This window comes from Caenorhabditis briggsae (assembly GCF_000004555.2).
Source record: "Caenorhabditis briggsae complete genome, chrV, whole genome shotgun sequence".
Classification (NCBI taxonomy): Eukaryota; Metazoa; Nematoda; class Chromadorea; order Rhabditida; family Rhabditidae; genus Caenorhabditis; species Caenorhabditis briggsae.
In genome coordinates, this window is record NC_013488.2 from 12427683 (window position 1) to 12452722 (window position 25040).

Below are 25040 nucleotides of genomic sequence, written 5' to 3' on the forward strand. Positions count from 1 at the left end.
TTTTTTTCTTTCTATCTCTGCGGTCTTCGGACTGTTTTTTAATATGGTCATTTCCAAATATGATTATAACATTTGTCATATTATCTCACTCTCTCCCATGTTACACTTTCATCCCAAGGCTTAGTTAGGTACTTTCCTTTTTGTTTATCAAACAGATTTTGTTACAAAACATCGATTAGTGGATGATTGATGGCATGTTCAATATATCGTCGAACTATCATTCTCTTTTTTTGTTGTGTCATGGTATCAGAACACAGATGGGAACTTCCGATTTCTTGATATGACTTCAGAGTATTAAACCAGGTGTGTCTGGAAAACAACAAATTTTGAAACCGTAAATTTTAGAAGCTACCGTACTTTCTCTAATAGAAGCCCCGCCCAAATTTTGAGCTCAATTATCTTGATTCCTTCCAAAGATATCAAAATTTTTCAATTGATAAAATAGTGGTGATATTATGATGAATATTTTATCAGTTGACAAAATTTTTAGATCTTCCACAGGAATCGAGATAATTGAGCTCAAAGTTGATGGTTTGAGTGGGCTCCTATTAGAGGATATACGGTAAATGGAATAACTTCTGCAGTGACTTTTATTTTTTCAGTACCTTTCTGATATTTTCAAAAAAAAAAGCCATTATAGACTATAAATTATAGGTTCAAAATTTTTACAGTTCACTACCCAACCATTGTCTCCTTGCTCTTTATTCTTGGGTTACGCCTTTTCCTAATTATCGACCTAATTTCCAGCTGCATGCCTTTTCTTCCATTTCGACTGAAACTGTACATTCTGTTGTTGTACCTATTGCAAACTACCTCGAACCGAAAAACAAGTACATTCTCGAAACCCAATACCACATTTTCTCTCATCTCTTCCGCGCCCATTCTTTTCCGTGTTCTGCGTCTCTTCATCTCCCATGCTATTTTCCCCCCTTTCATTACAGCTTGTATCATCTAGTTCACTTTCGCTTATTAGCACTGTTTGCCTGACACCCTTTCCTCTTTTCTTCTTGTTCGCACTTTCGCCGTCTGAAAGTAAGTCGTATATCCTGTTGTGATTTTCAGCTAGGTTTCAATTTGACAAAAGTACAGTAAACGTATGTGCATATGTGAGACTCGATGATCAATTCGCTACTTTTATATTCTTTGATTCCGATCACTTTAATTGCCGCAGCTGAAACCGAAAATGCTACTTCTGGTGAGTTAGTGGTGGTATTCTAAAGGAAACGTCGGTCAATCTGTAACTGCTTCTAGAAAGCATTCCGGAGGGCTCAATACAGTTTGAAAATGGGTAATTCAAGGTATTAAAATATGATCATCTCTAAATCTAGTGAAGTTAGAAAATTTGTACAAAGAAGGATTTTTAATGATGACGTTCACTTTGAAGCTTTAGTCAGAAAGTTTCGGCACTCCGGTGTTCATTTTCCACTGAAATTTTTTCAGAATTCAGTTAAATATTACATAGAAGAGACACGAAAAATACCGTATTCCCTCAAATATAAGCCCACCCAAACCGTCAACTACTAGCTCAATTATCGCGATTCCTTCAAAAGATATCAACATTTTTTCAACGCATAATTTATTTATCATAATATAACCACTATTTTATCAATTGACAGATTTCTGATATCACTTATAGGAACCGAGATAATTGAGCTCCAATAAGTTCAGGCTTTTATTAGAGAAAATACGGTACCTTCTTCTGAAATCTCAATTCAAGAAAATTCAAGCGGATCTCACATACTTTTGTAAATCATCAACAACCACTCATCTCCATCTTCATACATATGAATATTCCGGCTTGAATGTAGTTCAATGCGCAAACTTCCATCTATATTAATCTTATTCTGCTTTTTGTGAATCACGGTTGCGCAACGATTGCGCCCCGAGATGCGCCTTCCGAGAGAGACATACCCCCTCACGCAATCACAAAGAGGGCAAGCCGAGGGCGATTCGCACAATAGGACCAGTTCTTCTTGCAGAAAGATAGACAACATACACACATAATTTTTCTTTTTTTTTCTCAGAATTTTATACAATACCCCTAATTCGAAAAACGGCAAGTATTATTCACATGTGACTGATCAAGGCGATGAGAATCTTTGAATCAAACCGTTTATAAACTGTCTCTGTAAACATAGGGGGTTAATCTATGAATTGAGAATTAAAATTTTTTCAGCAGACTTCCTCCCAACCAGACGAACACCTCCATCAAAACCACAACATGGTGTCGATTTTCTAGGACCTCTTTGGTTATCCAGAACATATAAAATAACATGTTGTCGGAGGGGAACTCCAGTTGCAGAGAATCCACAATTGGTGAGCAATTGGACTGAAACTGCATCAGACTACGCAGTGGATGAGAAGCTCGTTGGAACGGAACAAGATGATCATTGTCGAGTGTTCCAGGTATGTAATGTTCTTTTTATATTGATCTCTTGATTGTAGTAACTTTGGTTCTTTTTAATATTACACAGAATATGCATCACAAGACTTTTTTGTTTGACCGATCAAGGGAACTGGGAAGTAGATTCTATAGTTTTATCTCGGGCATTGCCGGCAACTTCTGGCCGTTAGTTGGTACAGTAGGGGTCATTAAGATAAACAAAAACATATTTTCAGTTGATTTTTGGCCATTTTGACCATTTTCAGTGGTCTGGAGCTCGACTGTCAAGTTTCCGATCACTATTTTTTTGAGGCTCTTAAACAGACCCCCCGAAAGTTTTGGAGGCTTTGAAATAGACCTAGTTTGTAAACTTTGCATTCACAGAATCGGAAATTTTCTAGTTTTTCAGCTGATTCCCAATTCCTGAAAGTCACCTGTTTTTTTCACATTTTCAGTTTTCCACTGGCAAAAAACAGGAGCCTTCCAGAAATCGGCCCATAGCTGAAAAACTGGAAATTTTAAAAAATTCTATGGATGCAAAGTTTTCAATTTAGGTGTGTTTTACACCTTTCAGAAATCTTCAAAGTGATCGTTAACTTGACAGTCGAGCTCCAGACACCTGAAAATGGTGAAAAGCAACTGAAAAATACGGTGTTTATGAAAAATAAGAATGATAAAAATAATGAAAAATAAAAGTTTCAATAGTGTACTGATTAGCCAGGCTTTCGTCTGTTGATCCCTTTCAACTTTAAAATGAGATAAAAAGGGATTTTTGAAGAATTAAATTATATTTGGACGTTTAGAAAAAAACATGTAAAAAGGGCTTTCAAAGAGTCAATTTTTTTGTTGAAATATATGGAAGATTATGGAAATAAAAAGTTACGAAAAGTGTACTGATTAGCCAGACTAGAAAGTCTGTTGATCCCTTTCGCCACGTAGAGGCTCAGTACATGAAAGGGAAACAAGGTTTATTTTCCAATGGGATCACCTTCTAAAACCCATAAGTGGTGGAGGGAGGGGTCCCCCACTCCCTAACAAAAAAAGCAAGTCAGCCGAAAACCCCTCTTTTCGTAGACCATTGTCAGTTAATTTTCAAAAGCTCCTCCTCTTCCCGGTAAGAAGCCACATTGCATACCGCTTTTCATTGTTGTCTCAGTTTTTTAATCTTTGACAAAATCGTTTGCTACTCGGGGACGTTCAGTGAAAAACACTTAGCCATGAACCCGGAAACATGGCGACCCTTAGGGCCTTTTAGTACTTTTTCACATCGGACCAATCGACAGAAAAAAGCAAAAGAAACAACAACAAGCGTAATGCAAAGAGCTTCTTACCAGAGAGAAGGTGCCTATGAAAATTATCCAACAATAAAGTTTGAAGAGTTTGATTTCCCAGAGGACTGATTTTTTTCCAAAAATACGTGGAATTTGACCTGATATTTATTGATTTAATAATTTATTGCGTTACGTGAAAAAAATACAATTTTTTAAAAAGCTTGAAAATTAAATATAATTTTACGTGAACTTTTGAAAAATGGAAATGAAGGAGTGAGGAGCGGAGCGACAAACAGTAAAATAATTAGGTTAAATCGCTGAGAAGGACGACCAACTAGCTGTTTAAAGCACCAGAAGCGCGGCAAACAGGCTGGTTATACATGAAAACAAATTATAAAATAATACAGGGAAAAAACGGAAATTAAATTTTTTGAATTTCGAAGATATTTTCACGAATTCGAGAAAAGTGTGGTGAAGCGCTGCCTAAAGTCAGACTGATTAAAAATTAATTCAGAAAACTGGGATTTACCTGATTAATTTTTGGTTCTTTTTCCAGTTTTTCTAGCATCCATTATTCTTAAACTCCTGGGAGCAAAATTTTCAAAAATCCAATTAATTTTTTCGAAAAAAAATCCCTATGATTCCTTTTCATTTTTTCTAGGGCACCTTCTTGCTTTCCGCCGCTGCTCTTTACAACTCCACGTTCATCAGTTATGGAGTTCAATGTAAATGCCCAGGTAACTTTAATGTGACGACTTATTTATAAGTTAATGATTTTCAGATGCGGAAGAGCAACAGCTAGACCAGCATTGCCGAAAACTTCCAGCTTGTCAGAATGGTGGATACCGTAGTCAGTCTATGGGAAGAAGGTGTTCGTGTCCACAGCCATATTTTGGAGAGTACTGTGAAAAGCTCTGTGATCAGGGACAGGTTCTGGTGGGAATCGACGGACACAACTACTGTAGTTGTTTGCCTTTCTATCAAGGAGAAACATGCTCTGATCTTGTATGCCTGAATGGAGGTCACGAGTTCAGAGGCCGGTGTAGTTGTCCGCATAATTTTGTTGGATATCATTGTGAAATTGATACTAACAAAACGAAATCAAACTCGAGGTATACGAAATATGGACCACAGTCTACTGCAGATGTAGGTTTATTTTCAATGTTCATCATAGTAATCCAAAACTTCCAGACTGGCGATTTATTTAGTCGGGACATCTCTGGCACCGTGTTCAGCCTAGTTATGATAGTTGTACTTGTGGTCTCAATGTATTTACTGATGAAACATCGAATGCAGGTATCGTTTTCTTGCTCGATCAATATTTGTAGAAACCTTCCACAGGTACAATCACAATACACATCATCACGGAGAGAAGAGATGAATAGAGCAGCGCAGATTTATGGGATAGGTAAATTTTTTTGAAATTCCGAGCATTTATAATTTCACAATTTCAGAAAGAGGAGCTGGAGGCACTACAACGATAAGTAGAGATGATATTCGGATATTGCCGTTCGTGGCAGCAGGGATTCAGCCTCCACCGCCGTATGCAGTGTCAAGAGCTGCTAGGAGGGAAAATCTTCCTCCGCTTCCATCGTACGAGGATGCTACAAAGGATACTGTTATTGGGTCAGTCAGAATTTACAACAGTCTCAAATTGTGCTTACTTTTTTTGATTCAGTACCTATCGATTTCTAAAAATTTTCAGACCCGCAGCAACAGTAATCGAAATGCAAGCAACATCAACTACTGATAGTACACCTCCACCACCTGCTTCATCTATCGAAACCCCTCGTTTAACATCTTCTGGAGCACCAGATGTTCCGCCCAGCTCATCTCCACCTCCTCCGTTCGAATCCGACCCTCCCACAATTCAACGAAACGTGTCTACAAGACGAAGTCTTTAATGTGTAATCTGTAAATTTTGCTTATCATGTACATCCACCTTTCCTCTTTTCCGCCCTGCTTTCAGGATTTGTTCCTTTAAAACGGTACAAAACAAAAAATCGAAAAATTGCTCAGTATTTCCCTTTCCATTTTAATAATACCACAGCTCTCACTGTCATCTCGGTTACTTTCGAATGTCCCAAGACTTTTAATTTTTTCCCCGTTTTCATTCTTGGCTCATCACCTTTTTCATCCGGGTATTTTCTTTTCTCTTTCCTTCGAATTTCTAGTTTTTCTCTGTCGTCTAGTTCCTTCATTGTTTATAACTAATTATCGATAAACAGTTTTCAAATAAAAAATTGTAAAAATCAAAGCTGAACTTTTTTTCTCTTCTATCAAATCAATAGATTTATCGAGTCATAAAACGAAAAACAGAAAAAAACGAGAATACTGGCGCCTGTAAATCGCTCATTTTTTTGGGAGTGAGTCGGAGGAAAACTCAGATAAGCTGTCCGTTAAACATTGTTCGACAGCAAAAAAAAACGACAATGAGAAAGAGCAAATTTACAGTTTGATGATGAGCTCTTACCCACTCAGACCATCGCCTTTTCTCATTTCTAATTATTTGTGATGTCAAGCATTTCATTAGGATTAATCTTCAGATATTTTCTACCTACCATATACCCTTCAAAAATCATACCGGCTTCAAAAAAAGGTTCTATCTCTGAGTTTACAAGGAAGAGGGCATCCTCTTGTCCTTATATAAGACCTGTGTATGGGAACCGTAAATCATCATGGGACCTGTAAATTAATTTAGAACCGGTAAATTCACAGAGGACCTGTAAACTCCTATGGGACCTCTAAACTCCAATAGAACCTGCAAATTCAGGTAAAACCAAAAAACAACATTTTGGCCTATTAAGTTGGGAACCCAGTAATATTTCAGGCCAATTGAGCACAAATGCGACTTTAGGGTCATTGGCCATGCGGTGGGCATATGTTTGGCCTTAGCTCCAACAAATAGGCTTGGGTGTTTGCCCAACAATATTATTTTCAGTGCTTGAAGTCCCGGTCTACGAACTATTCATAGTTTCCCCAGAACTGCCGGTCATTCTAGAGTGAAGCTCTGGTGTACTATTCGGAACCCTTCAAGCTTTGCAAAACTTTGTGAAGTTTTTTGGGATGTTTGACTCTGCAATTTGTCTACTGGCCCCCTATCCTAAGTCAGACAGGCATTCAGTTGCACATGCATTCTTTTGCAGAGCACTTCCCATCCATTTATCATCCAACTAAAACACACACACAATCGTTCCTTTTCGTTTTTTTTTTGCTCGTTTCTCACATTGTTTCTTTTCCCTCCCACGCGGCTAAAAACAATGCCTATAGGCTATACTTGTACAAATGTCAATTCGTAGGCCAGTTTTTTCTTCTATCCATTTTTCTCTATTTTCTTGCTCATCGGCGTGCCCGTGCACCTATCAGCTAATCAGATCATCTCTACAGTCAACACAAAGAATATACGTATGAACCCGTTTGCGCGTGTTGAATGCGACAAGGGACAAAAGCACATCTGCGTGAATAAAAAAAATAGTTTCAGGAAATAAGTGGTCATTGGAAAGTTTAATATTTTGGTAGATGGCCGGAATTTGACGAATGTAAAGTTTCTGAAAAAAAACATGCATTTTGTGTTAGAATTTCCACATAGCCAAATTAGAATTTTTAAATGTTTTAAAGAAATGGTTCTTGTATTTGACCACTTTCTGATAAAGACAGAAGATAGATGAGAGCATCGGTCAGTCTTCAAAATCATTCCATACAACTGTGGCTAACTTTCCGTCACCTACAGTAGATGGTCCCCCTAACTTCTATCATTGATCCAATTTATCTCGGTTCCTGTGGAAGATACAAAAAATGGTCAACAGATAAATTTTCACCATAATTTCACGAATATTTTATCAAGAAACACTTTTTTAAATTTGCATAGGAGCCGAGAGAAACTAGCTCAAACTTGACAGAGTGAGGGGCTTTTCCATTACAGGTGTACGGTATCCAAATGAAATTCAAATGCTCACCAATGGGTTAGAGGAGAAGTTTGAAGTTCCTCACTACCATTAAAAAACTAACTGCTATTGAATTCAGAATTGAAATGATCTGATAGTGCCATCTACGCACTCCGTTGCAAAATCTTTTAAATAGATAGGTTACCATTCTGTTAATTGCTCATCAAAACCACTTATCGTCTCTTTCTATTGTTCAAATGTTATCAATCCTACTGTCTCCATTATCCTTTCTATTCCAATCTGAACCTAATAATAACAAATATCCAACATTTCAACGAAAACTCTTCTTTTCCTACCCCTCTCTCAAAACAAGTGATTATGAATTGTTGTCAGGGGTTCAAAAGATACTATACTTTGCATTATCTATTTTGGGATACACGTTTTCCATCATCCCGACACAACACCTTCTTTTTCTCCTCTCCCACCACATATACCTATCATCAATCTTGCCACACATCTTCTGTTTTTAGAAACTTTCATCGCCTCAAATCGTCGTCATTTTTTGTCTTTTTTCACATTTTCTATCTTCCTTTTCGTTTTTCAATACCTCCATATCTAACAAGTCTTCCGCGTCTCTTCCGCGCACTAGGCGCCAGAATGGTGTGACAATTTCGTAGGTCTGTTAGTACCTTTCTTTTCTCTTTTTTGTCGTTCCGCGCACATCATAACTTTTCAATTAAGTCATGACAAAGAAAATGAGCCGCCGCCTTTTTATGTTCTCCATGCATGTTCCTTTTTTATTACCCTTTAAATGCCGCGCCTTTTCTCTTTTTTCATCCATTGTCTCTTTTGTACTCAATGAAGCGTTCCGAAATACTTTCTCACACTAATTTACTATCTCTTCTTAAACGGCACCGATTCGCTCATTTTGTCCTTTTTTGAGAGACAGTTTATTTCTAATGATAGACAACCGAACTGCCACTTCTTTGGGTCAGTGTCATGTGTCTGAGTTTTCTTTTGTGTAATAATTTCATACGGTCACCAAAACAGAAAGAAAAATGTTATTGTGATTACTGGAACTGATGTTTCCCAATGTAGTGAAACCCAGGTACGTTACGTTTAAGTTATTCGAAATCAACGTTTTCTACATTCCTGGTTACAGTAGCTGTCCATCTTGCCATCTGCACTAGGCATTGAAATGCCAAAAAGTTGGCAAAGTTTTAAATTTTTTCTCGAGGCTAAACAGCCCTTATAGACAGAATTACAGTACCGGTCTATAAAATATACAACAACGCATTGATTTCCAGACATTTTAACCATTTTCAGAAGTTTGGAGCTCGGCTTTCAAGTTTCCAATTTGACCCGACTTGTCGCTATTGTACTGAAAACGCAAAAAAAAAAAACAGATGTCATTTAGACATCGGCATATAGCTGAAAAGCTAGATATTCTCAAAAAATTCTGTGAATGCAATGTATTCCATTTAGGTCTGATTCAAATTTTCCAAAACTTTCGTAATCGGAAACTAGACAGCCGAGATCCAAAATCCTGAAAATGGTCAAATTGGCCGAAAATTAACTAAAAATACGTTACTGTATTTCTTATGGACCGGTACTATATATCTGAATTTTCCAAAACTTTTGAATTTTTAGTAACCCTGAATTTTCTGCACAATTTTGCACGATCTGCAGAAATTCTCAAATTGTGGGCAATCTCCCTTGTTTTGTCGTAACGTTTTTGACACATTCCACACAGTTTTTCGTAGGCGGGGCGACCGTTTTTGCAGGCACTCAAAACACATTTTTGTGAAAGAAAATGGGATTCTATGTGAGCCACTTTCCTTGAAACTCGCACGTTGTCTTTGATGATGTTTATATTGTTGATTGGTTTTTTTTTGGTCTGGGAACCAGTTTCTTCTATTCAGTCCAAGAAGTTGTGGATCTGGATTGCGCTTAACTCGGAACTCCCAGAGCTTTCTCGATCCCTCCCAGCTGAGAATTCTATGGTTCCATTGGTCACGTGACTTCAGATTGGCTCAGCGCCAATCGAATCTTCTTCTTCTGGCACCTCTAGAAAAATGACCCTTCTCAGCTCCTCTCTTATTGTTTCGTCACGACAGGAGAGGGCACTACCCAACGACACGTGTCCAGAAGAAGGGGTTTGCAAAATGAATTATTAGTCGGGGAGGGAAGAAGAAGGAGGGTCGATCAATGCAACATCGCGCCGAGTTGCACCGATCCGATCTATGCCTTCTACCCTCTTTTCAACCTGTTGCCGTTTCTCTACTCATCCTCAACCCATCTCAATATCCTCTGATCCCAATCTCCCTTTCGGTGCTCCACCAAGTACACAGGTTCTTCAAAAGTCTCCTTATCTCTAACACTATTTTTACGAAAAACTGGCGACGACGACGACACGAAAAAGCTGAAGATGCAGTCGGGGAAGGATAGAGAAGAGGAGTAAAGAAAAGAAGAAGAAAAAGCATCGGACGCGACTGTTGGGGCCACATTCAGCAACATTAATCAAACGGCGAATCTGGCGGGCTCTTCATCTTCTCTCCCGTTTTCCGTGATATTCCTATCGTTCAAGCGTCTCCCGCCGCCCTCGGCGCCCCGTGTCTCCATCTCTTTTTCTCACCCTAGGGCACCGATTTTTATCACTCAATTGATATCAAATCTCAATTTTTGATAAAAAGAAGAAAGAGTTCAAAATTTTACTTTACGATGCGTTTTCGCCTTGAGATAGAGATAGGTCATTCAGAATGATAGTGTGAAGACGTTCGGTCTGATTTTTCTGAGAACGCTACAGTAATCCTCCCATTTCATGCTGTTTTTCATTCTATTTTGTTGTCCCCCAGATTATAAATAGCGCAGAGCTCGTCGACCTTTTGATCAGTGTTTGAGAATTGTTCTAGAAAAATCTACAAGTTTCTTGGTTTTGATCTTCCATGTTCTCCAACTTCCTTCATATACTGAACACGTGCGGTGCTCCGAGAGGACAGATATCAATCTCACTATCTTTCTAACTGATCGATTTCAATTTTCAGCGAGCATCGAGCAAAAGTTCGAAAGGTTACCGTTGTGATATCTGATAGATGAGCAGAACACATCATTTTGTATCTTGATGTAGACTGTATGTTAATCGTGAGTTAATAATTGAAACAGCATACTTGCAACAGGCCAGTTCGGACTTTTTTTTCGAATTTTCAAAGTCCAGCCCGGCCAGGACCCGGGTTTTCAGAAAGTACTTTTTCCTATTTTTTCAAAAAAAAAAAGTTGGAGGTCAATAGAAAAAAATTAACACATTTTCTGTCAGTTAATAAGCTTGCCAAGAACGGAGTGTCATTTAAAAAATTGCTGAGATTTCAATATCGAAAACCCGGGCCCGCCGGTCCGGGTCGGTTCCTGAAAATCTCCGACCAGGTCCGACCAGATCTGCGAGCCGGGTCTTGATTTTTCAAGCCTTCCAAATAGTAAACCAACATGTAAATTAAAAAAGAATTATAAGGATCTTGACTAGTTAAATGGGTTACTGTAGATGGTGGCCGCAGAATATTGCTTTCTTATTCTTCTTGTTTTCTTCCTTTTTGAATTAGTCTGACCGTATTCGTAAAAATCCTACCCGAGTTAAAAGCCAACATCTGTTCCACCTATACCCAAAACTAGACATTATGACTCATTTGACCTTTTTCTCCCTCTGATTTTCCGAACAATGCCCGTACTGACTGGCCCACACCACACCACCAAAACCACCATGTGACAATGCTCTCGTCGAAGAGCTCCTCCAATCGACATGAACAAGACAACCACGTTTTTTGTTTGTGTATCCTATTTTCTTATGTCTCTGTCGCATCTGTGCACCTAAGCATCTATCATGAAAAACCGACGAGCTACTGGCCCGACTTTTTTCTTTTTCGATCATCTAATCTAGCCGAACACCCATTTTTTCTTCCAATCGATTAATTATCTTGAAACCCCTATCCCGACGCATGTGTTTCAATTTTCCTCTCTTTTTTTGGGGCTCTTGCTCTCTGATCCCGGAAATCACGACCAAATGTGTCTGATGAAGATGGATTCGGTCGAGGATCGGAAGGGCGATCGCACATTGCAAACACATGCATTTGGTTCCCAATTTCCGTTTCTTGATTCTAGAACTTTCTAGAATCTTGAGTAACCCAAAATGGTATTTCTGGCCGTTATTGTCCTATTTCGTGTACACAAATCTGTTCGCCACGACTCGGGTGGTCTTTTCTATTGTTGTATTGCTTCTCTGTTCTTTTCTTCTCTTTTTGTAACTTTGTCTTAATTTGGGTAAAAACACTTGAAGTATAAAATTAACAAATTTTCTGTGTTTCTGTAGACCATGAAAAATGAAACATCTGTCTGAATGAAATCGATACTGTGAACATATGTGAAAACTAATATATGTTGACCATATGTTTTTTTTGTTCTAGAACTTTCTGGCATTGCTAAGAATAGGATCAAAACTTCTAAAAATAAGTTCAAGACTCAAGATCTTGATCCATATGTCGTCATTTCCCACTCATTTATGAGCTTGATTCCTTCCTTAATCTTGACGTTGATTCAGAATCTTCCGAAAATCTTCAAAATCTCTCTGTTTCTTCATTGTTCTCTCTTCCTTATTATCCGTCTCCCATGACCTCGTTGCTCTTCGTTTATCGTCGAATTGATATCGAATTACCAGGAGTTTTTCTGTGCATACGTCAATCGTCTGGCATGCATAAATAAGAGAGGTGGAGAACAAAGAAAAAACTGCGAACAAGTATATAAAGTTCCACTAATGTCATATCCCCTACAACAACAAAAAAGTACTCTAATCTCCACGTCATTTTTTTCCTATTTCAAAGCAAACTGAAAGTAGTGGGGGAGCTACTTGATTCAATTTCAATTTGCGCTCTCCTTTCGAACCGCCTCCGAAGCAATTGCAAAAAACTTTTTTAGAGAAGAGGTCCCATCTGTGGGAGGATTGGAGGCGGAATTAGGATGTCCGCCTCAATTTCGTATAGCTCATTTAATACTTTTTTGGAACAAAATGAATAAAAACACGAAAAAAGGGCGGCGCCGTTGAGTAAAGTACACCGCTATAAAAAGGTCCTCGTTGGTGACATTTAACAGTTTTTTTTTGTTGTTGTTTAGATTCTAAAACGCCTAGAATCTCATCTTTTGTTTTTTTCTAGACACATTATGTTTTTTTGGTGCATTACATAGCTGACCTACATTCATAACTCAATTATCTCTAATCAAATAGATCCCGTTCGAAAGGGCGTGCAACTAATATTATTCTCATCTTTTTTTTTCTTCAGATTCTAATTATACATCTATTCATCCATCCTCGACTTGCATATTCTTCTTCTCCATGTTGACCTTTTCCAATACGTCATTTTCTACCGTAACCCTCTCTTCCCTTCTGTCTCTGTCCCTTACCTCGAATTGGCGCCAGAATGTCGTTTCCGGAACCTTCTGTTACCCCATTTACCGTAACCTGTCCCCCATGCTTACCGCCTTTTTTGGATGTAACAGAGTGAAAAAGACCTTCACTGACGTTCTTTGTCGTGTTTTCGATTTTCGGCCAGCTGAGACATTTTGAAGTAATTTGAGAGAAATTTGTCGAAAAAAGCAGTGAGCAATGTGACATTTCTGCACAGATATGTGTATCATCATGACGATTTGTTTACTTTTTTGTCAAAAAGTAGAACTTTGTTCGTTCTGAATTGTTGTTAGGTTTTATGCTCAGGGTCGATCTGAAAGACCAAAGATCTGGAGCTTGTGAAGTATTGATTGATTGAGTCTGAAGATTAATCCTTCAAAAATCTCTGATCTAGATCTTATGTGGATACTTTCTAGTTGTTTTTCCTATGCCGCGTTCAAAAAAAACTTCCATGGAAAATTTACAGTCTTAGCTGCCTTTCTTTAGATTTACAATCATTAAACTACAGTATAAATTGTTTTGGCTGTGTTTTTCTTCTATATCAGACCATCAAAACATGGGTTTTTATGTCAATTTACGAGGGATTGCAAAAAAGCACGCTCAAATTGAGTGATACCATTGCTTAGTGGCAGCTTTGGATAGCGGTTTCCAGGAAACTTCTCCTGGAAATTTACTTTGAACGCGGCACGAGAATCTGTGTATATCTCAAGATGAAAATAGCCACTAACACAGAGAACAATAACTAGATCATTTTTCCATGAAAGTGTTCCAAACTTAGAGTCAGCACGGAAACAGGTACTGAGAAAGAATCTAGTGCTGCTTGTATGTGGATATAAACATCTGAAAAACTATCAGGCACGCAAACATAGAGAAGGCTTTGAAGTCGCCGCCGTCGTCGTATCGAATATCATATCAGGGTCGAGAGAAAACATTCTTGAAAATGAGAAGCAACTCTTTCTAGGCTGTCCTGTGAAGACCAACCGGTCGACAATCATGTGATGAGATGCTTCTCGTTCTTCTTCGTTTTCTTCTTTTACTCGAAAGTTTCGCATTCCATTCTAGTTTTTGAATTCGGTACTCTTGTTCCGAAGACGAAGATCTGTTCAGTTCTGAGCTCCGAGCAACACCTTCAAAACTCAATTTTCTAACATCCACTCCCTTCTTTCTGACCATACGTTTTTTTTTCGGTATGAGCTTGCAAATGTTTACCAAATCTGCAACTACTCGAAACTTCTTTCCCATAGCTCATCCGATGGGGGCAAACCTTGCACATTCCCTCGGGATCAATTCATCATTAGTGCTCTGGAACTTTTTTACTCGAGTTGAGGAGAGCACAAACTTATCATAACCAAAAACGCCTTCTCTTTTTTGTGCACCGCCCCTCTCTTTTTTCTTTTTCGAAAATTGTTGCGATTTTCTTGTAGAAAAAAGAATGTTCCCGGAATAGAAAAAGTCTTGTCTTTTCCACGACTTTTTAACTCGAAATTGTTGCCAATTTATGATGATCTTCCATATTTTTTGGCCTTTATATTTCCCTTTCCGAAATTCGATTCCTTTTCGTTATTTCATTATTTTGTTTCATTATTTCTCTTTTCTTAAAACTGGGCGATTATTTTTCACACCCACTCGAAATGGGTGGGTGTTCCATCTTTCGATTCCTCCCCCGTTTGATGTGTCCATCCTCGTCACGTCCTTCTTTCCGGCAGATGCCCTTTCTTATACTTTTATATACAGACTGGGTGACAAGACGAGACACATCTCAAATCTGTCCGTTGCACATTTTTTGCAAGTTTCTAAAAATTTATTTTTGGATTTTTTGAACTGCTTCGTTCGTTTTTTTCCACTCTTGTTTCATTGGTTGCAGAATCATGAAGAGCTCTATGATTGTTAAAGTTGAGCCAATTTATCTCGGTTCCTTCGAAAAATACACAAACATTTTCCACTAAAAGTGTTTAGCCTAATTATACAACATTTGATCAGTTGACACATTTTTGATATTTTTCATAGGAACCAAGATATAATAAATCAGTTCAAACTTTGCAGTATAGGTCCCCTTCTATTAGGTAACCCCCTCCACTTTTATTCATTGTTTTTATCATTGATTGTCTTGTTCCCTCGTATTCTATATCTTCCAATTTTCAGCCTGATTATGCGCTAAGCAAAAGGAGAGTCGGTCATCTCGGCGAGCCCCACATAGAAGTCCTTGTCCCCTGTTTCCCTTTCCCTTTGTCCGTTCTGTATTTTCAACATCCCCTACGATATGTCCAGTGGCTGCCTGATGCGCCCAACTCAACTATGAACGACTCTGTGCGGACAACGACAACGATTTCAAGCACAAAATCACTTGTTTTCCGCTTCCAACTGTCCGCCATTCTCCTCCACCTCCTCCTTCTCGCAATCACTCCGATCATCATGTCAGTGTCTGCTGCTGATCCACCAATAAATCGTGCCTCGGAAGCTCATGGTTTGCGAAGTGGCATGCTTCGTAAACTTGGTCTTGAGCACGTTCCAGTACAGACTGGTCCGAGTATAAATGTCCCACAACACATGTGGGATATTTATGATGATGATAACGATGTCGACTGGGTCCGGCATTATTATCCAAAGGTAAAAATTACTATTCGAGTAAAGTTTTCAAACCTTCCGGATTTCAGGAGATCACTGAAGATAGCGAAGGATTAGTTTTGTCTTACAATCTTTCATTGGCTGCACGAGATGCTCAAAATGAAGAAGTCACTAAGGCAATACTGAAAGTGAGTTTTTGATTATTGTGCTTTTCAAAATATATATGTTTCCAGCTTCGGTTACATCGCAACAACTCAGCGAGGAGGTCCGGCAGATTTTCTATATATTTCTTCGAAGATGATATGGTTGGTAGATCTAGTTTTGAAATAAAATGCATTCAACTTTTCAGAACAATGAAAAATTTCAAATCGAATCTCGATCCGACGACGAATTAAGCGATTGGATCGATTTCGACGTGACGGCTGCCTTCAGAAGGCGGACAGATCGTATCAGTTTCTTTGTCGAATTGCCGGAAGATGTGGAGATTGAAGAGACACAAAGCAGCTCACTGAGCTCGTTACCATACGCACGGGCTCAGAGTGCACCGCTCATTGTTTTCAGTGACCTATCAGAACCATCTAGCGTCCGACGGAAACGAAGTGCACAAACAGGCAACAGCGAACGAAAAAATCGAAAGAAGGTAGGGTATACTGTAGGCAAGGGGACGAAAGGAGGCTATTCCATTTTATTTTCCAGGGTAGAAAACATCATAACACTGAAGCAGAGAGTAATCTATGCCGAAGAACAGATCTCTACGTGGATTTTGATGATCTGGGTTGGCAAGATTGGATTATGGCGCCCAGTGAGTTGATTTTTTCTAGATAAGCTATACTTTTGACAACTGTAAAAAAAATGCAGAGCTTTGAAATGAAAATAAGAGACAAAGGGGTTTCATATTTCAGAGGGCTATGATGCGTATCAATGCCAAGGTAGTTGTCCAAATCCAATGCCAGCTCAGCTAAATGCTACTAACCATGCTATTATTCAATCTCTTTTACATTCTTTAAAACCTGATGAAGTGAGTTTTTTTGGATATTGAATGTCCCTCAAGATCACTTTCAGGTGCCACCACCGTGCTGTGTGCCTACTGAAACGAGCCCTCTTTCGATTCTCTACATGGATGTAGATAAAGTGTGAGTTGAAATATTTTCCTTTTTTAAATCAAGTGTATCTTTTTTCAGAATAGTGATAAGAGAGTATGCCGATATGCGGGTTGATTCTTGCGGGTGCCGGTGATAGCTTCTTCTCCAACATCGTCGTCGCACATTACCACTTTTTGTTTTCTCCTTCTTTCGCTTCTTCTAATTTTTCCATTTTCACTAACTCTTTTTTTTGGTGCAATGTGTCAACGGGTCCTCTCATATTTTGTTTTAAATCTTCTCACCGAAAACCGTTTTTCCTGTTTCCTCCCGATGTTTTGTCCTTGTCTATCTCTCTGTGATCCCTTACAAATGTTCCTTCCCCCACAATCACGAGCTCTGTTTGAAGACGGACAGTTTCATTTTCCTTTTTTCCATTCTCTTACAACTTCTCTTCTTCTTTTTCTCTCACTCTCATCATTTTTCACTCGACTAGAATTGAATGTTCAAATCAAAACAAAAATTCAAAAGAATTGATCTCATCACCCCCCGCACTCTCTCTTTTTGTGTCTGTATGCATTGATCCACTTTTGCAAATGAGTATTTTGATAATGATAATGATAATTGAGCATTTATTGGCAGAAAGATGAGAAAAGAACAAGATTTATAATTTGGAGACTAAAGAATGCAAGAATTTCAAATCGGCGATAGGCGTTGTACCAGAGTTTTCTGGAAAATTGTTTTGGGATAGGATAACGGAATTACACAGGTACCTTCTCCATTCTGCGGAAGAATGCAAGTTTAAAACTTCATTGAATGTTGACATGGTGAATTTTACTTCAGCCTGAAAACAATTTCATTTAGTGTTGTAACACTTGTAATAGAAGGGCCTCCACACAGTTAGCATTGAGCTGATTTTTCTAGTCTCCACTGCAAGATATCAAAAATGTGTAAACTGATATAATGTAGGTGATGTTATGATAGACAATTTGTCAGTAGAAAACTTTTTCATATCTTGAGCAGGAACCAAGATCAATCGGTTCAAAGTTAAGGGTCATCTATTACAGGTTTTACGGGGATTAATTTTTTAATAGAACCTACCAAGCACATGTCAAAGTTAGCGATTCGAGGACTTCTCATTGACTCAGCTCTAGCAGAATCTAGTGCAGCATTACACCTGAAACATTGTGTAACCTTTCGTTTTTTTTTAAATTTCGTTTTTCTCCATTACTTTGATCTTTCAGTATCCAAACTGAACTGGTCACTTGGAGAAGGGAACAGTGGTGGTGATGGATCGGACTCCAATGGACAACATCTCAAATGAAAAACTAGAAATGGAAGAAGCTGATGCAGTATTTCAATGAGAAGTCCGAGGAGGAGAAGAGCCATTAGTTGGTAATCTGGAACTTATTTGTTTTTAATATATCTTCAAAATAATTTTCTCACCGTAACTGGTCAACTCTCCAAACTTGGGACTTTGTCTAGCAGCCACCATACTTATGAGCAATCCACAACATAGATAGAATCCCTGAATAATCAGCAAATGTCTAGTTTTTTCCTTATGCCGAAACCCAGCAACTTGCTGAGGCCGTTTGCTGGAGTTTTCTAAGCCATGGCTTGTTCTCGTGGAGCTACACGACCAGCGATTTACGAGCTCGAAAATTAAAGGCGCACGGAGTTCCCTGCTTGAATCTCGCTTAGACTGGCTGTGTAGCTCCACCAGAAATGGCCTAGAAAACTCCAGCAAACGGCCCCAGCAAATTGATGGGTTAAATAAGGAAAAAACCAGAAATTTGCTGATTTGTTTCCCACTCAATAACCCCATAAGTTTCGATCATATTTAAAATCCAAGTTCAGTACTAACCGATTTGGGCCTTTTTTGAAATAATCTTGACACTGGAAAGTAATCGAAGGTCATGGCTACATTGACTAGGAACAATAGAAACATGGAAACTCGAAGAGATGGAGAAGGTCTTCGAATAACACGGAATTCAAAAATTGCCTGTTCAAAGGATTCATTTTTGTGTACAACCCACTGTACGAATGCTTTTGAAACTTCGAATTTGTAGTGGGATTCTGTCTGAAAATAATGAAAATTTCGATTTTCAAAGCAAAATAGAAACCTGTTCTTGAGCAGTAGATAAAAAATGAGGATTCAGCGTTAACTGAGAAGAGTTTTTAGTTATAGAAGTGAATCTTATTTGAAAAAAATGAGAATCACTTGGGAAAGCAGAAAAATCCAATGGCTTCTCGGACTGAATTGATACAAAACGGATGGATCGCACATTTTGAACCTGATTCTCTTTCGTTATGATACTTTTGGAAATTTGGGAGCTCTCTCTGAAAAATATTATATCCGAATTTACTGATTTACAGATAAACATTTTTTACAGATTCTCAGTGATGATTCCGAATGCGTCCAACTCATTCCATGTTGCTAGCTCTCGACTTCTTGGGACTTTCCTACTTCTTGTTTCCCATTCAAAGCAAATTTCAAACGAAATATCAACTGACGATTTTTCTTCATTCTGAATAATCAGTTTTGTGAATACTATTTTAGAAAGATACAGAATCGAAAACCCACCAGTGTCAACAGCTTCTGATGTTCTATAATCAAGAGAATATCCACTCTTCCAGTTGAATTTTCAGCGTAACTCGGAGCTAAAAGAAATAGGAACCACCACATGATGAGTTGGTGTAGGGAAATGAATGTGTCACTAACAGAAAAGAGATATAGAATTTCATTGGAAGAGAAGGAAGAACGTCGTTTTTCTAACTAAAATTGGAGTATGCACATGTGTAAGAGTATCAAATGACAATGACAACATCTAGAGAAGAAGGCCAAAGGTAAAATCGATTTTGATCAAATGGGTGCATAGTAGGGGATATAGGTATCAGACTGATTCATAGAGCGGCTTCATATTTTCGTACATCCTCTGCAATGCTCATGATCCGGGAATGCTTCCAACGCTTTTCCAATCAAATTCTTAGCTTCATGATATCTTCCCTGAGCCAGACAGACAAGTGCCAAGTTGTAGTTTCCTTCGAACATCAACGGGTTCTTGGCGATTGCAGAACTGAACATTGCACGAGATTCGTCGATTTTCCCTAGAAAGATATACCAATTATACAATAATCTGATGATTTTTTTACCATCGCGGTGTTTCAAAATTCCAAGATTCACTAAAGATTCGCTGTGATCCGGATCATGAGTGAGAGCAATGCTGTAAGCTCTGGCTGCGTATTCAAGTTCTCCTACATCGATCATAACTTGTCCGATGTTGTACCAGATGTCAGCTGCCACATCTTCGGTCATTGTAGATTGAGCTCTGAAATTAAATTATTTATGGACAACCGTAAACTAATAGAGTGCAACCCAAACCGTAAAGCTTTGAACCCATATATCTCCTTTGAAAAATATCAAAATTTTGTCAACGGGTGAAATGCGTATTATAACATCAATAACATTTTGTCAGTTGACAAAATTTTGATGCCTTTCACAGGAACGGAGATATATGTGCTCAAAGTTGAAGGTTATGATGGCACTCTATCAGTGTGTTGCAGGATTATTAAAACAGATAATGCACCGTAATATCGATGAAACAGCAAAATCAAACTGCTGGGCCGCAAAACAACATAGTCCAATGTTCATGAACAACTCTGCAGATGAAACTCCCATTTGAAGAATTCTTCGGTAGTATCTCAACGCAATTTCTGGTTTTCCATCATAAAAATGTGTAGTAGCAACACAAGCAATCGCCTGAAATCATGAAAACATCTAATCTGATGCTCATATGATAGAAGTATTACCTCAATGTTATTCGACTGAACATCTAGGACTCTTTTATACATATCAACAGATAAGTCGTATTCTCCAAGTGCCTCCTGGACACGTGCGATTCCAGTGAGCATTGTGACGTCTTCATTGAACGAGTCGAGACCTTGCGCGTATGTTTTCAATGCTGCCACCGGTTGATCCATTCGATTTTGAACCTGAAACGGAAACTATTCGATAGTACCCAATCAATCACTCACCTTTGCCAAAAGTGCAAACGATTCAATCAATTTGCGTTGATTTAGAGAAGAATGCAATTGTTTCTCTGCGTCATTGAGCATTCCCAACCTATAACTATTTTTATCGAAAACCAAAATTTCATTTAAAAAACTGACCGCAAGTAGCATTTGGCAAGTTGATTCTTCCAGTAGTAGTCCTCAAAAGAGGCAGACTTTGAAGCAGTTCCTGCGATCTGGTGAGCTACACGCATATCATTGACGTAGTAGAATACGTATTCAAACAGTTGACGATTCACTTGCGGGTCAGCAGCGTACTTATCAATGTTTAATCGAGCCAAATTAACGAATTCTCCATCTGCTCCAGCTGCCATGGATGCCTGAATTTTAAGACTTGAAACAAACAATGCATAGCTTCATACCGTTCCAAGTCTCATGTTTCTGGCCGATGTGCTACTAACAGCTCTTGCTGTTTTTGCAGTTCTTGCAGTTCGAACGGCTTGGTCCATGGATCCTGCTTTGAATGAAGTTTGAGGACGAACAACTCCAGAGAGTGGGCGGCCAGCATTTGTAGATGGTCTGGAAGATTCTGAATTTTTACAGCACCTTCTGGTTGATCTGATAACCTCATAATAGGATTCATTCCTTTTGCAGTAGTCTTTGGTCTCTGGAAACTAGTTCCTGGTCTTGCACTCGTTGCAATCACATTCTGCTCCAAAAACGTCTCCGCTAATCCCATATCCTCATTATCCAGCTCATCGACATATGTGGAATCCGAAAGACATTGCATTTTCAGAGCCCATGTTGCCTGGAAGTTGACACATTTTTTCTTTCGTGTGTTTTTTTTCATTTTAGATCCCTCGATTTCCAATAAGAAAGGAGGGATAGGAAAACGTGAAGAAGCATCTTCGTCTCGCCTACACAATATTACACTGATGCTTTGCCTCTTGAGCACACACACATATATACATCGATCTGTTTTTCACTTTTTCTCTGTTTTTTTTTGTTGGTGAAAATGAAAAAGTGCAAAATCAATACCTGATCCAATGGGTTTTTGCGGAGAAGATTTGTACAGACGGCTTCTGCTTCGGATAGACGATTCTCGCGGAACAGGCGGAAAGCTTTCATGAATCCGGTGAATTCGATAACCGGACCGTCAGTCATTCTGAATAAGGAGTCAAATGAGGGGTTGAAGAATACGAAGCAGACGTCGTGGAGCTCAGGTTGCCATAGAGACGAATTGCACACTTGGAGTATATGAAGAGGAGGGAGAGAAATAGAGAAAATGAGAGTTGAATGGAAGAGGAAAGAGCATTCATGACCCCATTTGGAAGGAGTTCTCAAATGCCAACCGTAATAATTATACCCAAAATGAGGGTTAGCTGTGTCTTTAGGGTCAACTGTCATTCACAGTGATACCGTAATGCTCTAATTGGAGCGCATCATATACGTGTACTTTAACCTCATCTTTCTCTGTTCCTTCGAAAGATATCAAAAATTTGTCAACTGATAAATTTTTCATCATAATATCAGAAGGGTTTTGTTAGTTGACACATTTTTGATATCTTTTATAGGAGTCGAGATAATAAAGCTCCAACTGGACAGTGACGGAACCCTTCCCCATCCTTGTTCGAAAAATGCCCTCTTAATTTAGTTCTTAACAGTTATTTCATAGCAATCAGATTCATTTGTCTAATCTCGGTAAAAACTAGATTGAAAGTAAAATTCGGATGGGCAAGGCTCATAGTTTTATTATGGTACAATCTCAAAAAAATTGCAAAGAGTTCAAAAATTAAAATTCAAAAAAGTAAAAAATTAAAAAAAAAACGTTTGTTGTTTTTTTGGAGGAGATGATGGATTTGTATGGATTGATGGAAGATGGAATTACCACATGCGGCGGACATACTCTCCGCGAACGTCACGTGGAGTACCAAAGGCAGTCATACCGGTCTGAAATTTTATAGATTACAGTTGTACATAAATCAATGCTCTCACCTGGTTAGCATGTTCGGCCTCCTTCTGTCCAGTCCAGAATGGAACATCCGGTCGGCGGGCGATATCAGCTGGCAGATCCTCATGAGAATCGTCAGTGAATGGAGTGTACACCTGTCTTGGCTGTCCGAATCCAGTCTTTCCTGCTTGAGATTCAAGGAAGTTGACTCCCATCTGGTATGGGATCATTCCTTGTGATCTCTGGTCTTGGGCTTGCATGAAGGCAACGGTGTTGTTACGGAAGGCTCCGAATCCGGTCATACCGGCTTGCGAAGCTCCCTCCTTCCATCCAGAGGTCTGTCTGGAGAGGGTTCCCTCGTCGTGTGGCATGTCTCCGCGAACTTCGTCCTTGTACCTGAAAATTATTGTTTTAGCTTTGTATAACACTAAACTATTCAAATTTCAATTTCTGGGCGGGAAACTTACTTGGTGATGTTGTGACGTGGCATTCCAAATCCGGTCATTCCAGCTTGGTTGGCAAACTTGTTGGTTCCCATTTGGAGGTGGATGAATCCTTGGGAATCACGATCCTGGTCGTTTGTCCGTCTCACTAAAAAATATAGTTTACTTCCGACTTCTCAGAATTTCCTAACTCACCATCAACAATACGTGGCATTCCGATTCCGGTCATTCCAGCTTGGGAGGCAAGCTTGTTGGTTCCAGACTGAAGTGGAACGATTCCATCGGAAGCACGAGCCTTCTCTTCTGGAACTTCTGAAGCTCCTCCGGTTCCCTTGGTCTTGTAGTTAACATCACGGACAGCTCCGAATCCTGGAAACGTTGGAAGTTACAGTTTCGAAATTATCAAACGTTGTTTTTTACCGGTCTGTCCTTTTTGGGAAGCGAACTTGTTTGTTCCGGATTGCAACCAGGTGGATCCCTTGAGGTTGGCGATCTTCTTCTCATCAGTAATCTCGGCCAAATTCTCAGACTTGATCTTGTCAATGACGTCACGGGGAACTCCGAATCCGGTCATTCCCTTTTGGGAAGCATACTTGTTGGATCCAGCTTGAATTGGGATGATTCCCTCGGATCTCATCAACTTTTCCTTTGTGTGGATGGTTGATGGCTTTCCAGACGAGTAGTTCTGTTGCCTAGAATTGACTACTGTACTTCCCTTTCTTTTTTCTAAATCCTTACTTTCTCAAAACACTCTGTGGAATGCTTGGAGTGAAGTTGACTTGTCTTCCTGGCGTCGGAGACTTGATCGACGCTGGTGGAGCAGCGGCTCTTGGAGAAGCGGCGGCGGCCGGAGCCGGAGCCTCTTCTTCAGCCTCTGGCTCAGCCTGATAAGAATTCGAGCATTAGACACTTAATCAAGTAATTTCAAATTTCAATCAAAGTGCATTTGGATGTGTTCTAGCCCATACTATTATCATCTTCTATTGTTGAACTACAATCAGAAATCTTCGGATGAATGGCGTCGGAGATAAGTTGTGTAACACTTGGAGGAGAAAATAGCAAGTAAAATGAAGAGAGTTTTGGTAGAAGTTTGGAGGTGCTCCCTCACATTACAACGGTGCCATCGGAAGAAAATGACAACGGCACTGAAGAAAAGAAGAAGGGAAAATGTTTGTGAAACTGGAACTTGGGAACTAGTAACTGATCAATATTGGTTTTTACTAAGAACAAGGAGTAGGAGGAAATTCGAGCTTTGGGAGCACTAATATAATATATAATTTGGGAGCACTAATATAATAAGATAATGAAGAAGAATCATTAAACATTTTTATTAGCATAGGGAGAGAAAATCGAATTGAGACCTAAAATTTCCAGAATGCGGTTCAAAACACGGGAACTTTGTATCAGGATATCCCTTTAAATTTAGCTTAAAATAGCTCAACCTCGACAAACAGTGAGAACGACTTTCGGTGTTCCTAATACAGTAACTAACTGATAAAAAACGAAAATGGAAAAATCAAAAAAGGAAACATAAAAAGTTTACCTCTGGCTCTTGGTTCTCATCGGCGACTGGCTCGTCCTCCTCGATCTCCTCCTCGTCTTCGTACTCGTCCTCAACGTCAGACATAGTTGCAAATGCGGTGTAGTAGTGATACGAGACCTAAACACGTCCCAGAATGAGGGCCAACTTGGGGGTGCCTTCCGCCGCCGCCGATCGCTCAAAGTTAGTGGGCGGAGTCTGCCACATCGCTCTCTTCCCGACGATAGAGATATCGAAATCGAGGAGAGAAAACGTCGCCCACAACCAGCACAGGAGGCATCCTGCCGAATGTAATATTCTTAGAATCTCTCGACTTCTCAGCTTGTTTCGTCAGAGCTTGCCGAGTCTTCCGTCTCTCTGCAAGTGTAATGTTTCGACTATGGGATCCGAGAAAGACGAAGCGGGAAGAAAGAGCTCCCGACGGGGATGAATGTGGTTCGGGGGCAGCAGACGTGGCATGGAGAAAA

At 39.3% G+C, this 25040-nt stretch overlaps 5 protein-coding genes across 5 annotated transcripts; 2 read left to right on the forward strand and 3 right to left on the reverse strand.

Moving 5' to 3' along the window:
- Nucleotides 1-1116: 1116 nt before the first annotated feature.
- Nucleotides 1117-5558, forward strand: CBG19009 (the record flags this gene model as incomplete). Its single annotated transcript, XM_045237832.1, has 6 exons — nucleotides 1117-1195; nucleotides 2177-2406; nucleotides 4316-4391; nucleotides 4436-5062; nucleotides 5109-5280; nucleotides 5360-5558. 6 exons carry the CDS (start codon nucleotides 1117-1119, stop codon nucleotides 5556-5558), a joined length of 1383 nt encoding a protein of 460 aa, XP_045096635.1.
- Nucleotides 5559-15279: 9721 nt separating this feature from the next.
- On the forward strand, nucleotides 15280-16785 carry Cbr-dbl-1 (the record flags this gene model as incomplete). The annotated part of the gene is made up of 8 exons (XM_002637273.1): nucleotides 15280-15591; nucleotides 15639-15737; nucleotides 15783-15854; nucleotides 15899-16189; nucleotides 16246-16351; nucleotides 16452-16567; nucleotides 16612-16682; nucleotides 16731-16785. The coding sequence occupies 8 exons, from the start codon at nucleotides 15280-15282 to the stop codon at nucleotides 16783-16785; spliced, it is 1122 nt and encodes a 373-aa protein (XP_002637319.1).
- Nucleotides 16786-17292: 507 nt separating this feature from the next.
- Nucleotides 17293-19314, reverse strand: CBG19012 (the record flags this gene model as incomplete). The annotated part of the gene is made up of 8 exons (XM_045237833.1): nucleotides 17293-17472; nucleotides 17730-17805; nucleotides 17860-18028; nucleotides 18075-18156; nucleotides 18493-18708; nucleotides 18752-18968; nucleotides 19020-19156; nucleotides 19213-19314. The coding sequence occupies 8 exons, from the start codon at nucleotides 19312-19314 to the stop codon at nucleotides 17293-17295; spliced, it is 1179 nt and encodes a 392-aa protein (XP_045096636.1).
- Nucleotides 19315-19545: 231 nt separating this feature from the next.
- Nucleotides 19546-21803, reverse strand: Cbr-bbs-8 (the record flags this gene model as incomplete). The annotated part of the gene is made up of 9 exons (XM_045237834.1): nucleotides 19546-19736; nucleotides 19782-19957; nucleotides 20216-20388; nucleotides 20439-20621; nucleotides 20664-20751; nucleotides 20799-21019; nucleotides 21062-21218; nucleotides 21266-21447; nucleotides 21678-21803. The coding sequence occupies 9 exons, from the start codon at nucleotides 21801-21803 to the stop codon at nucleotides 19546-19548; spliced, it is 1497 nt and encodes a 498-aa protein (XP_045096637.1).
- A 720-nt stretch (nucleotides 21804-22523) lies between these two features.
- Nucleotides 22524-24660, reverse strand: CBG19014 (the record flags this gene model as incomplete). The annotated part of the gene is made up of 7 exons (XM_002637276.1): nucleotides 22524-22589; nucleotides 22635-22986; nucleotides 23058-23181; nucleotides 23229-23402; nucleotides 23454-23725; nucleotides 23772-23917; nucleotides 24577-24660. The coding sequence occupies 7 exons, from the start codon at nucleotides 24658-24660 to the stop codon at nucleotides 22524-22526; spliced, it is 1218 nt and encodes a 405-aa protein (XP_002637322.1).
- Between the last annotated feature and the right edge of the window lie 380 nt (nucleotides 24661-25040).